The sequence below is a fragment of the Pseudomyrmex gracilis genome, unplaced genomic scaffold, assembly GCF_002006095.1.
Source record: "Pseudomyrmex gracilis isolate BER0280 unplaced genomic scaffold, ASM200609v1 scaffold_11, whole genome shotgun sequence".
NCBI lineage: Eukaryota > Metazoa > Arthropoda > Insecta > Hymenoptera > Formicidae > Pseudomyrmex > Pseudomyrmex gracilis.
This window is the reverse complement of record NW_018020595.1, coordinates 246,173-259,095: the sequence shown is the minus strand read 5'-3', so window position 1 is coordinate 259,095 and position 12,923 is coordinate 246,173. Positions and strand designations below refer to the sequence as shown.

General features: G+C 41.9%; 1 protein-coding gene across 15 annotated transcripts in view; it reads left to right on the top strand.

Annotated features, from left to right (window-relative positions):
* Positions 1-362: 362 nt before the first annotated feature.
* LOC109863641 (ankyrin-2-like) overlaps positions 363-12,923 on the top strand; it is an 81,147-nt gene continuing 68,586 nt past the window's right edge. For 11 of the 15 annotated variants that reach the window (XR_002251371.1, XR_002251369.1, XR_002251370.1 and 8 more), the window contains exons 1-2: positions 363-668; positions 2,534-2,899. Coding sequence is in view for 12 of the 15 variants with exons in the window: in XM_020444005.1 (XP_020299594.1) it covers positions 2,708-2,899 (192 nt within the window). In the remaining 3 variants the exon portion in view is untranslated. Of the gene's footprint in view, positions 669-1,067; positions 1,212-1,447; positions 1,897-2,533; positions 2,900-12,923 lie in introns of those variants that run through there. The other 4 variants (XM_020444000.1, XM_020443997.1, XM_020443998.1 and 1 more) reach the window with 4 other exon arrangements.

The window sequence follows — 12,923 nt, the reverse complement described above, 5'->3', positions numbered from 1 at the left end:
ATAAGATCGCAAACCTACATCACACAGACCGTTTCATCGCTTTGCGGAACGTCTGAAGATGAACCTTAAATTTCATCTCAAATAGAAGATCCGACTGTGAATACGACGTTTTATGACAAGTAAGTTTTGTATGTATAAATTTCTATGCGATATTAGCGCATCCAAGCGGAGATACGTTCAACTATAGAAATTCACGTGACCGACGATTTCGTTCTTATCGGCTGTAGATGATGCGACGGCTGTTACTTTCGTTCGCGAATTCGCCATTGCGCGCGCATTCGCGGTGGGGAACTGTGGGTGGGGGAAAAAAACTCCTTCTCTCGAACTGACTCTCCGACGTCGTTGCGCAGAGTATCCGGGAGGGCGGCCGTGTTACGCGTTTCGTACTTTCTTGGTACGCGACTCCGTAGTTTTTGAGGTAGTTGTATATGTGTCGCGCACAACCGGTTAATGTGAAGAGGCGAGGAGAACACGAAGAAGAAGAACGACGTGATGGGAAACATGACGGCGCGCTATTGTGTGATTTGACAAGTGGAAACGAAGAGAATCGCCCGATGGGAGAAGTGTTTCGTTAAATAACCGCGCGGTGGTTGATACACGCACCAGAGTAGTGGGACTCGGAGAAGGTATCCACCGCAACCCCGCTACGTACCGTAGCCTCCTCACTGGTTAGTGCGCGACCTGTCTTGTTCTCTTTTTTTCTCTCTTCTTCTTCTCCCTTTTCTCTTTTTCTCGTCTGTCTCTCGTTTTCTTGCTTCCTTGCTGCCGCATTTTTTTTCGCTGCGCGTACTCGGAGTAGCGTTCGACGCGTGATCGTTCGATAATCGTGGGGAATCGAGGCGCCGCGCGTCATCGAACAGCGACAAAACTCGGCCGAAGTGCGGGAAAAAGGGTTCGAGAGATCGATCGCATCGCGAAACGTTACCGCATCAGAGAAGCCAGACCCGGCGCCGTCGACGCCGCACCGACGTGCACATATACGTACGATATAACGCTTATATGTGTGTACGCGTATATGTGTGTGCGTATAATTGCGAGCGGAATCCCGGTTTAGCCGTCGTGGAACGCTCGCGCGGGATGCGGCTGTCATTTTGTTACATATTATCCACCGGTTTTCCCGCTGAGAGAGATCGCGCTCGATCCGGTTTTGTTCGAGATCGACTCGCAGCATCCTTAAATGACCGAGGCAATTTATTCCGCATAAGTTCAAGGTAGATGTTCGTAAAATCATTTTTTCAATGACGAATTTACAACAAATTGCAAAAAGTTGCGATCATAGAAATTCTTTTTTTTGTTTTATCTTTCATTAATTTATTTAACAATTAATGTCAAAATTTGTTCGGAGAACTGCTTTTAAGTTTTCAATTGACAGTATGATAAAAAAAAACAACAACATTGGCAATTTAAAGGGAGCGCAGCAGAGGCTTATAAATTTTAAATTTCAAAGGTACGCTCCTCGGAGTGGATGCTGAGAAACTGGTCTTCGGGATATTCAGTCGTAAACCCAGAACGATCGCGCGCGGCCACTTTTATCGCTGCGGCTCTCGGAGAGGCGCGCAGAACGGACACGCTCGGAATCGATTTTCCCTGTGCCTCCACCGCGTCGACCGTGTGCGGGACTTACGCTCTCTCGCGATTTCCTAGAGTTCTTCTTCACGCAAGTCATCATCAAGAAGTCTCTCTCTTGTGTTTGCGACAACGCAATTATCTCCGGTATAAATAATATACGTGATCGCGCAACAATGTGCGGGTCGCCGCCGTTATCGTCGGTGCGCAACGTACGTTCCCCGTAAACGCACGTCGTTTCGTGCTTTATCGGAGTATTCGCGATCCCGGCCAAAGGTTGTTCCCGCCCAAAAACACTTGGACCTGCTCGATCGTGAGATTACTGTTACGGTAAATATTTAAAACCTTCGCGAAAACGTTTCGAATCTTCGTCAGCGACGAGATTGTAGCTCGAAAAAATTTGCTGCGTCGAAATTTTTTCCCTTGACAAAATAGTACGCGAACGGTGCTCGCTCGCACACAATGTGTGCCTGGATCTCGTTCCATCATGTACGGTTATACCACCCGTATCGTTTAGTAGAGACTAAAAATAGCGTTCCTCAAGAAACAAGCAAAGTAATTCGGCCATGGTTGTGTGTTTGATGAAAGTCCGTAGTTGCGTTCTTGATATATTTGATTTTATTATGTACATCGCGTGTGTATCTTCGTAAAAATCGTTAATTTTTCAGTCACGTGATAGATTAAGTTTGCAATTAGATTTTTGTTTGTAAAACTAATATAGATATTTAATTTTATTATACAATCATTATCTAAAACAAATTTCAGACAGACACGATTCGTACTTGATAACTTCTTCTATGACGATATGATTTTAGAGATTCGTATGTTAATAGTTGAAAACAAAAACACATAATTCGTGCTTTGAACAACAAAATCCTCCGCCGTAAGATCGAAATATAAATTGCACGTTATTGCAATCAAATGTTTGTTATCGCCGTCGCGTTTTTGACCTGATCCTCTCTGATAGACTCGATCAACCGTCAGATATCGGGATTTCTAACCGTGGACCGAGGTTGGGATTTAACAAGCGGAAGTATCAACGGGACGGGGGAGGAGAACAGGCGAGGACGGCGGCTACGGGGGAGCGAGAGAGTGTGAGACAAGACGAGAGGGTGTGAATCGACAGAAGAGCGGCCGAAGGATGACGGGCGAGGACGGAAAGCGCGGTGGCGGCACCGGCGACGTTACTAGCGGAGCAAACATGAATACGAACGTCACCGACAACGTCAACAATGTCAACGCTAACATAAACGTCAGCCAGCAAAACGGTGGACCAGAAAAGGCACCCGTCGTCGGCGGCACCAACGTGGAGACACTGCCACGCGCCGGAAAGGTAGGATTGATGAAACTTTTTTTCTAATTGAAGCAATCGAAATCGCGAATGTGGGATTTAACACATTGCGGAAATTTTATCTTATGACGAGATATCTCGTCACTCGTCCGCATGTGTTATAGAGTCAAATAGAGAACTCGTTTCGCGATCTGAAAACTCGGTTTGATTGAATGTATCTTTAATTATAGTTATGATGTGAGAAAAGAAATTTAAACCGAACTTTTCTACAGTGTCTTGAAAATTTTTTGGATGTTTTTTTATATATTTTTTTTTACCTAAAGATACAAGTAGAGAGGAAATCCTGTCAGAAAAACGATAATGCTTCCAAATGTTTCTTTTCACTTTTAATGAACAAAACACAGGAAGTCACATTGAATCTCTGTTTGAATTTTATTTATACTTTACATCGTATTTCGGACGACACTGAAATTTAACATATTTTCACACCTTTTTGATTTTGGATTTTTACGTATATTTTATGTGCGTTTATTTAAAAGTAAATTATATTTTATTAATTGTCAGTCATCTCCGGCTTGTATTGGATGTTTATTTTATTTGCGTCGTTTAGAAATTTGCTGTTTCACGCAATAATGTTGAAGTTTTTAAAGTTGAGTGCTGCATGATGTGTGTGCATTGGTTCATCACAAACCAACGTACATACATACGTGATGTATTTTTGACCACGAGACAGGAACAGTAGGTAGCATTATCGCAAATAATAGCCGTCGTATGTATTACATGGCATCTAATAGCATGTACGGGCTCACGTTCTACTGTGTCTCGCTGTGTGTCAATCCTCAATTTCTATTGCGTGAGTGAAATGCGAGAGGGGAAGTTTAATACAGTTGCACCCGGTGCAGTTTAATGGATATCGAATGTGTATATCGAATCAACGTACGTTGCTACGACTTGGTCACAAAACTTGTCTATTATTTTTCAAAGTTGCGTATATGATGGTTGAAGAAATTGCGAAAAATTCAGAGAAACTTTAATATATTTACAGAAATGTGTAAATTACGTTAATTGAATTAACTTCCGATAAGATACATCGCTTAAACGAATCTTTTTATGAAAAAATATTTGCAATGTTAACACGTCAATATCGTAAAAATAAATCGGAATTAAATTGGCGACTTTAAAGCTCCGGGAAAACGTTGCAAATCCATCGCGAAAAAAACTGTGCGAGCGATGGAAAATCTTTTCCGAGTTTATTTTCGGATTCCTCGCACGTATATACGAAAACACACGCGGAATCTCACGTGACAGATTTGTCACGAACCGGTATTATTTCGCAATAAAATCAAATACCAACGTTAAAAAGCGTATCTCATCGGGTATTTAGACGTGGAGACGAAAATAGTGCCGTTTGTCAATGTCCGCTTACACAGATCGCGCGAATATTGCGACAGAGATCTTTACTTGCTCTCGGGGATACACCCGAGAAAAACCGAATGCTTTTGTCGCGGATCGTTATATGTTGAGTGCGGCTGTGGCAGCACATGCAAAGTGACTATTAAGACGAGCCGCGGTTAGCCGGCCGATTGTTGCGGCCGAAAGGTCACGGTTACTCTAGGACGTAGGCTGTTGCGAAGGTGTAGCAGCAAGTAGGCAGAGAGGAGTGGTAGGTGCACGTGCACCGCGGGTTCACGGTTCCGGAAATCCCGAACACACTTCTCGTAGGGAACTCTAAGGAAAAGGATCTTTCTTCCTTCTCCTTCAAGTCGAATCAGTGCGCGCAATTTCGAAATGACCGCTCGGACAATCAAGCCGCTTCGTTAATTACAGTCTCGCTCCGAACTGTTCGCTTTGATTACGTCGTTAAGACGACTAGTTACGTACAACGGAGAGCCGAGGTAGTAGTCAGGTAACGGAGAGACAATCCGAACACAAGAGAGTTTCGGACAAGGTAAGTTTCTCGCTCAAGGATGAGAAACCAGTTGCGACATTGCTTGGAAGAAGCTGTAAAGTAATAAATAATTTTACCTCTTGTTTAAGTTTCTTATGTTAACTTTACGAAAAAAAGTTTTCCTTGACCTATAGCTCTCTTTTACTTCGTCTTCTTGACTTCGGCATACGTTTGTATTCATCTCTCTCTCTCTCTCTTTCTCCCTGGAGGCATGTACACCTGCGCCTGCATAGATGCATATTTTATTCGGATGCCAAAAGTAAAATATTTTCTACTTCGCTGTTTTTCTTTCACGTCTGCCGGAATGATGTCACACACGTGTCTATATATATATATACACACGTATTTACGAGAATTTGTAGTAGCTTAAGAAGGTGGAGCTCTGACGGCACACGGCACGTGTATCTCGAGAAGAGCATAAGTTACCGTAGTAACGTGAGTCGCTTTTTCTCACGACGAGCAACGTGGCGAGAATATAAATCGTTGCTAAACTATTTTATTTCATCTGATGTGACGTCATACGCTATGATACTTCTTTGACGTCTCGATTCACAACATGTATATGTACATATACGTGTATGTCTATCGTTATACTCTTTATCAAATCTAAAAAAAAAAATCGATACGTATATCGGTAAACAAATCAAACATTGATCGTTATCGCAAACAAGAAAATCCTTGACTTAATTTTATTCGAATGATTTTTTTTTTAACGCAATTATATTCCAAGAGTACAAATTTTACACTCAGACATTGTGACGTTAATTAATTTTTTATTTTATATCAACAATTTTGTTCCTAATATAAACTGTACTGTGTAGATCTTATGATTTGATTTTCAGTTAATAATAATTTATGCCGAGAAAAAAGTTTGCGATTATTACACATTTATATCTTATCGCATTAGAGTTGAAAGGTGACATATTAAATTTCACTGATACACCAGGCCAACGATAACGCGACGTGTAAAGCGATCGTCGCGGCGATTATCGCTTATCGAGATTCCGTGAAATCTGCATCAGTAAAATTGTCTTACGCATCACGTGCGTAGACTCGAGATCGAGAATCTTGTTACAATCGATCTAACATCCAGTATACGCTCTTTAGCCGCTGTTCTTATGTGCGTGTTCCGAACTCGGTGATTGCGTCACAATTTCACCATGGACCCTCGCCAACGAACCTTGAACAATGTCTCGAGGCCACGGTTAACCAATCCCGTTGAGAGAAAGAGAGAGAAAAAGAGAGAGAGAGATCCGGAAAGCGAGAACGCGATTGTAAATAAAAATACGTTTCCGTCGAATTACGCTCGCGCTGACTCACATTGTTAGATAGCGAATTGATTAATTGATCGGGACGCTGGGCTTAAAAGATTGCCGGCCACTAGAGATTGCGTGCTCTCTCGATGTAAAACAAACTCACTGCTTTTTATCACGGGTATCTTTTGATATCAGTGACCTGCGCGCGTCTACGATTAAAAAATTCCGAGGCATCGAATTTATGCCACGACCTGCAAACACGTTTTTCCGTTATTACTCGCCGAAATTAAAATCTGTTTCACAACTCTATACAGAAAAAAAAGTTTTGTTTTTTAATAGCAGAAGATTAGTTACCATATATAGCCGGCAAGAAAAAATTTGAATTTTTTGCCAATAGAAGATTTCGTTGGCTCGCAGAAATAATTCTGTGGGCTTAGCAAATTTTTCTTTCGCTAACCGTATAATAGCGAATTTTTTTTTTTGTGCGGTCTTACAAAGAAGAACTTCGTCGAGAGGCTGCAGGGTTGCGTGTCGCTTTTCGTATTGCGGAGCTATTTGTATTAGCAGAAAAGCGACACCGCAATTTGTGCCGGCTGATTTGAAGCCGCATAGCTGTTCGCTCAGGACGTCCGTGCGCACGATAAAGGACACTAAGGTGGTGCTGCAGCGATCACCGAATGTAGGTCAACTGTGTAGAGTTATACATATATGCACATCGTACGGAGGTTTCGACCGGGCTGGATTCGTGTTTAAACGGGCCTTTTCGTGATGCGCTTTTAGACGATTACGTTGTCGTTACTTGACGTGTCGCACGAAGGCTGACGAAAGCGTGATGATGACCAAGTGTGACGTGTTACGTACGATTGCTCTCAATAATAAGACAATACGCGTTACACCGCGTCGTGACACACACGCGTGTGCGTTCTTTTTTTACGGATGACGATGTGTCATTCTTCTTCTTCTTCTTCTTCTTCTTCTTCTTCTTCTTGTGGCATACTTAGTCACACAAGTGCCCTAAGTACTCGAGTAATTTAAAGGAACAGTCACGGCGCGATCGTATCGCTAATTTAACGCAGCGTGTCTCATAAGAGCCATACAAATTGATTTATTCGTGTTCTGGAACACTTTCTCCGAGAACTAATTTGAACGAGCTAAAAAAATTTACGAATATATTTTCTACGAACGTTCCAATTTTTAGCTCTGTTTGAATATTATAAAAATGAAAGACCGTGTGCGTGATTTAATGAAACTGAAAGATACAATTTTGAACAAAAACGAACGTAATGATCTTTAAAATCGCGCGCTTTGGAGTTTAGAAAAAAAAAAAAAAAACACGTGATGTGAAATTTGCGCGTACGTAAATCCCGTGCTGCGCGATGGTCGCGGATATTATTTGCCAATAGAATAGCTTTATTGAAACGTGATTTGCGCGAAACGATTAGATAAACGATTTCATTGATGCGAGAGACCGGCACAGCCACATGAAAGGATTTTCGATCAGTATCTTCGCGTATATCAATTAGCAAATACATTGCATTTTTACGATTCAAGTTGCGCATGCGTGCGTACGTACGTGTTCGTACAATACGCACATCACATTTTCCATTCGGCGATTTCTCGCCGGATGAGATCGCGATGCTAAAACGCCGACTAACGCAGGACGCGTGTTATGTATGTATGTGCGGTAACGTGTGTACACTGACCGGCATCGAGTCGTTCCGCGAGAGAAAGGAAGGAAGTTTTCCTCCACCACGCATCGTCCTTATATGTCGCGGCTTAAAAGTCCGCTATTGGATAAAAAAAAACAAAAATGCTTTTCTCACTTTTTTCCGTGCGTGTATACAAATTAGAACGAGACACGCGAAAGACACAGGAGGGTGTGAAAGAGCTTTCTTCCGTCTCGCGGAATCGAATCACTGAATCCCGTGTACATCGCGTCTCTTCCGCAAAGGTGGGCTGAAAATAAATGCTTTCGCGCCGCTACGTTGTTGAACGCAATTGCGTTCAGGTCTGAGGAAACGCGGCTTCCCACGTTTTACGCTGAACGAACGTCCGGCGACGACAAGCGCATCTCCGTGAAATTTTCGCTTTAGCTCGCGGTGTCTCTCGAAATCGCGGCAAATCGTCGGATCGTCAAGTATTTATACGACATCATCTGGCACACCGAGTGTTCAGGAACGATTTATTATAATAGGATGATGAGTCTATAGGGAAATCGTCGAGTAAATTATTTTCAATGTCTGTTTTATGACGAGAATACGACGAGCGATGAAGATCGTTGTGTCGGAATATGTTGAGCGAATATTAAATATGCTGAAACACTTAAAATATTCAAAACAAATGTAAATTGTCACTACGCTGCATAAAATTAATATAAAATAGTTTTTTTTTTTTTACAGAAAGATATACTTGTTTGTTATTAGAAGTCGAGCTTGTGATTTAATGTAGAAATGACGTCATACAAAGTGACAGCTTAAAAAGTGGAATTATTAATTATCTTGTGGAAAGATTACGCAATTGCATGTTCCAACAAGAGTGTTTTATTACGTTCTTGACGAGATCTTCCGGAGAAATTTGGCGTTTCGCCCTTGACAAATTCGCGAACATCAAACGCACCATCGGAAGTCGTGATTGACCCACTTTATTAACACCGCGTACAATGTCATTGTCGTTAAAAGCAGCAGCAAACATGAAACGTTATTACTCGTCATCGACCACGACCGGCGATTCTTTCACTAACAACCTGATTTAATTATTAAATCTCGCCCTCGCGCGGAGAAGCGAAGATGTTTTTAATTCCAATCAAAAAAAAAAAAACTTGCAAAATCGAAAATCTAGATTTTCTTTTTAAAAAACTGTTTACAGGTAAAACTTCATTATTTTTAGAAAAAACCGTTTGTGTTTAATGCACGATCGCTCCTCGTCGACGCATTACTTTGCTTTACAAACCCAATCCGTGTCCTCAACGGGCTTGAAGATCCTTGCTTGAAGGACTTCAAAGGTGCTGTGTAAACGCGGAAGCGGTCAACGAAGCGCGATAATTCGAATGCGCATTTCGGCTGGTGCACACTTTAAACATACTCGCGATAAGTGGCGAGCTGTGTGAACGCGACATAGGGGTTATAGTCCTCGTCGCGTCGCCGATACCTTTTTCTATCACCCTTTGCTTTTCTCGCCTTGTCGAACCCTTCCGTGAACGTCGGGGTGTCTCATCACGCTTCGATCGAAAAGGGTTTCACGTCAGCCGAACGTTCCTTAATTTGTCCCCCGACACACGAGGGGGAAGAAAAAAACACGTCGCTCGACGCGACGCGCGCGCGTAACGATTTCGGAATCCTTCTCTTCTTTCCTTTTCCCCTTTTGTCGTCGTTCTCACGACGGAAACTCGAGAACGCGAGATAATTTAATGCAAGTCCGCCACTTCTGGGAATTATACGTATGCGTTATGGAACTTGCTCACGCTCGTCTTTTCTTTCGTTGTTATTTTTCTATACGATCGCGATACTCGTCCCGACCTTTAATGACATGCGCAATAACTTATGCACGCAAAACGCGCTAGTTCGTTTGTATGATAAAAATTTGAAGAAAAAAACATCGTCGAAATAATTCAGCAAGTCATTGTGTTTATCTTTATCTTCTTCGCGTGAATAAATTCTTCGTTCTATTAATAAATTTCGCTTTTTAAACTTGTTTCTTTTCAAATTTTTCGATGATCTTAATTTAATTTGCGAGTATTACATTACACTTCTATCTCTTGAAGAGGATACACATAACACGGGATTATAGTCGTATTTATCATGTGGTTGTGACTTAAAAACCAGTTGACGCGTCCGGTCTGGCATTATTCGAGTCCGTGTACTTTGAAAAAAAAAAAGAGAGAGAGAGAGAATTACCGAATAAAAAGGAAGCATTCAACGGAGAGCGGATTACGTGTTTCGTTTTTGTTGCTGCCCTAATTCTCGCGTGACATTTTACAATATATTACACGCTCGTGTGTGCGATGGCTTTCTATATAATCGATAATGACCCACTTCGCAAACGCCGTGTGATGCATGCGTGAGATGAGACGCGACCTTGCAAATTGTGTGATATTTAATTTTTGTTTTAGCGAAAATACTTACGCGAGGATATTTGTTGTGACATTTAATGTCTAAGGCAAATTTCAATGTATACACACGAAATAAGTTGCGACAAGAATCGCGTTATCGCAATTGACAACGGCAGCGGTGCAAAAAGCGCGGTATATCGAGTTACATTGTAGACGAAAGTGAAGCTATTCGCGAGTTGGTGCAATAACCCGCATCGATTATCGAGTAGGCAGGTTAGGTCAGCTGCTAATGCATTTATAACCGGCTAAGATTATCGCGGGTTGCGCGCTAATTTATACTCTATAATAGTGTAAGCAAATAGAGCGATCATCAAGGACGCGTGTTTTCCTCGTAAATTTTTTTTTAAATTAATTTCTCCTCGCGTGCGAAATTGGCGGTGATTAATCGCTCTCTTTATTCTGTTATTATTACCGATGATGATGTTTCATCACCTCGGAGAAAGTCCGTGAGAAGTGTGTGTGTTGCATTATTAAAAGATTCTCAAAATAAAATAGCAGAAGGTCATCCGTGTTCCCGCGCGTGTTAATTATTATTTTTAGACCCGAACGTGTTTTCCTATATTCAAAGTTTCGAAGACACACAATCTGCGCGATATAATATATTTCCTTCGAATTTTTTTTTCTCAAAACCATCGCGTTATAAACATTTTTACGAGGCATAGAAATGCGATTTTATACGTAAATTGCACTCTCTTGGAAGTGATTTTGAGCTTTAAACGTGTTAAACGCAAATCGTCAATTTTTTTTCAATCGCATTGCGAACACGAAAGAAATCAAACGTACTGCGGGATCTGCGGGAGAGATCGAAATGACGTAACACAATTGAAACGGTATCCATTGAGCACGCGCTTTGCGCGGGCAAACAATCAATTAGTCGAAATCGAATGTATGTGTGCGGGATCAAAGAGAAACGCTTTTTTTTGCGCGAGAGTCGCAGTCCATTTCATGTCATCTTTCTGACGTCGGATAATTGATGTCGCTTGCGACATTAGAGTTAAAAATCGCAGTTGATTGCCGACACTTGTAGAGAACGCGATTGTAAAAAAAAAAAAAAAAAAAGCACTGTTTGACGTCACGAACAACGTCCGTGTCGATTTTCAATTGTAACATTCATTAACATTTGCATATTGCAAATCGTCGCGACGATTTATTTCCGTCCGATTTCCATTCGCATGATAATTACGTATATTAATTACGCGAGAAATGTGAATTGCATTCTAGAAAACACAGATGTTATATTTATATTCAATGTAATAATATCAATAAAAACATGATTTAAAAAATTTAATTACACGGCACCAGCAGCGAATCCCGTTGTGTGAGCGACAATGCGAATTCCGTTCCGTGCGTTCGCGAGGATCGCATCACGATTATTTTTGTTTACACGCGCACACACACAACGTTTTCGCGTGTGACCGGGATTACATCATCGCTGAAAAAAATTGAAAGGTCAAAGAATGAAAAAATCATGTCTGTAAATATCGCGAACGGGAAAGGAGGGCCGTTAATTTATGTCGTCGGGGTTCCTCGCGATACCAAACCGCAATCTTTATTTCGCAATCGCCGCAACCGTCGTCTCGGGAATACGTAAGGACGAAGAGAATCGTTCGGTATTACATTGCCGCCACGTCAGCTGCTAATGTAAAACGAGTTTTATATCTGGACTCGTCCAGGCAAACACCAACTCATCACGATGACGAGGCAGCGAGCGGATAATTGCAAGAAGAATTCATTAAAAGTGTTTACCCGTGGCTTCTTCATCTTCATCGCGTTATAAAAATTATGAACACTTTTTCTTGGCGGCAATTACCGCGTGTGCAACAGATTGAACTCGGCGACTTGATAGTCGCGCCGCGAATTAAAATCAATACACACACAAGAAATTGAACAGCATTCATTTGCCTTGTCTTTTTATATTATTTTTACAATATCTCAGAGATAAAGTAACAAGTGCACAACAAAATCTCTTATATCGATTACAAATTGAATATTTCTCTACGCAGACATTTTTCCGGAAAAAAACACGTTCGACTAGTCGTAACGGTTGAATATACTTTCAACCGTTCGCCACGCGCTGTGCAGTGGCGGTGGTGTGGGCTTTTTTCCGCGGTTTTCTGGTCTGTAATTAATCCTCTTGCTCTCTCACTGATCACGCAAAAAGTTGCGTTTTTTCTCAAAAAACTAACAACAAGAAAAAAGGAAACACGCGTGTCGATGAGCAAACGGTGTCGATAGCGATATATATCGGTGATAGGAGGCTGGAGAAATAACGGGAATTACTGACAGAGAGAGCGCATACATTGAAAGAGAAGGAAAAAAGCAAAGGTGGTGAGAGAAGCAGGAGACCGCGGAGGAACGAATAGGGGGCGGTTTGCTGCAATAGCGCTGCCGCGTTCATATCGACCCGTGCCGGAGACTCCATCTTGCCTGTCCCACATATACCCACGTACAACGATAGTGTACGTTTGTGTATTTATTACCTGTATAATGCTCCGTGTTGCTCTGTTCTGCCGTGATCAGTTCTCGTCTATGTACACACTACTTTTCTCTGGCCCCGTCGCTTTTTCTCTTTCTACTCTCTTTCGCGCTGCGAAAGGCAGGAAGCGCTTCATAACTTCAATTCCCTTCGTGTGGTCTCCAGTTTCGAGACCCTCGTATCGCCCAAGGACATTCATGTGATCCAGATACTCCGGCATTGTCCGGAGTGAAATGAAGAAGAGGAGTAGAAAAGCTCTGCTGCATGAAAAAAAAAAA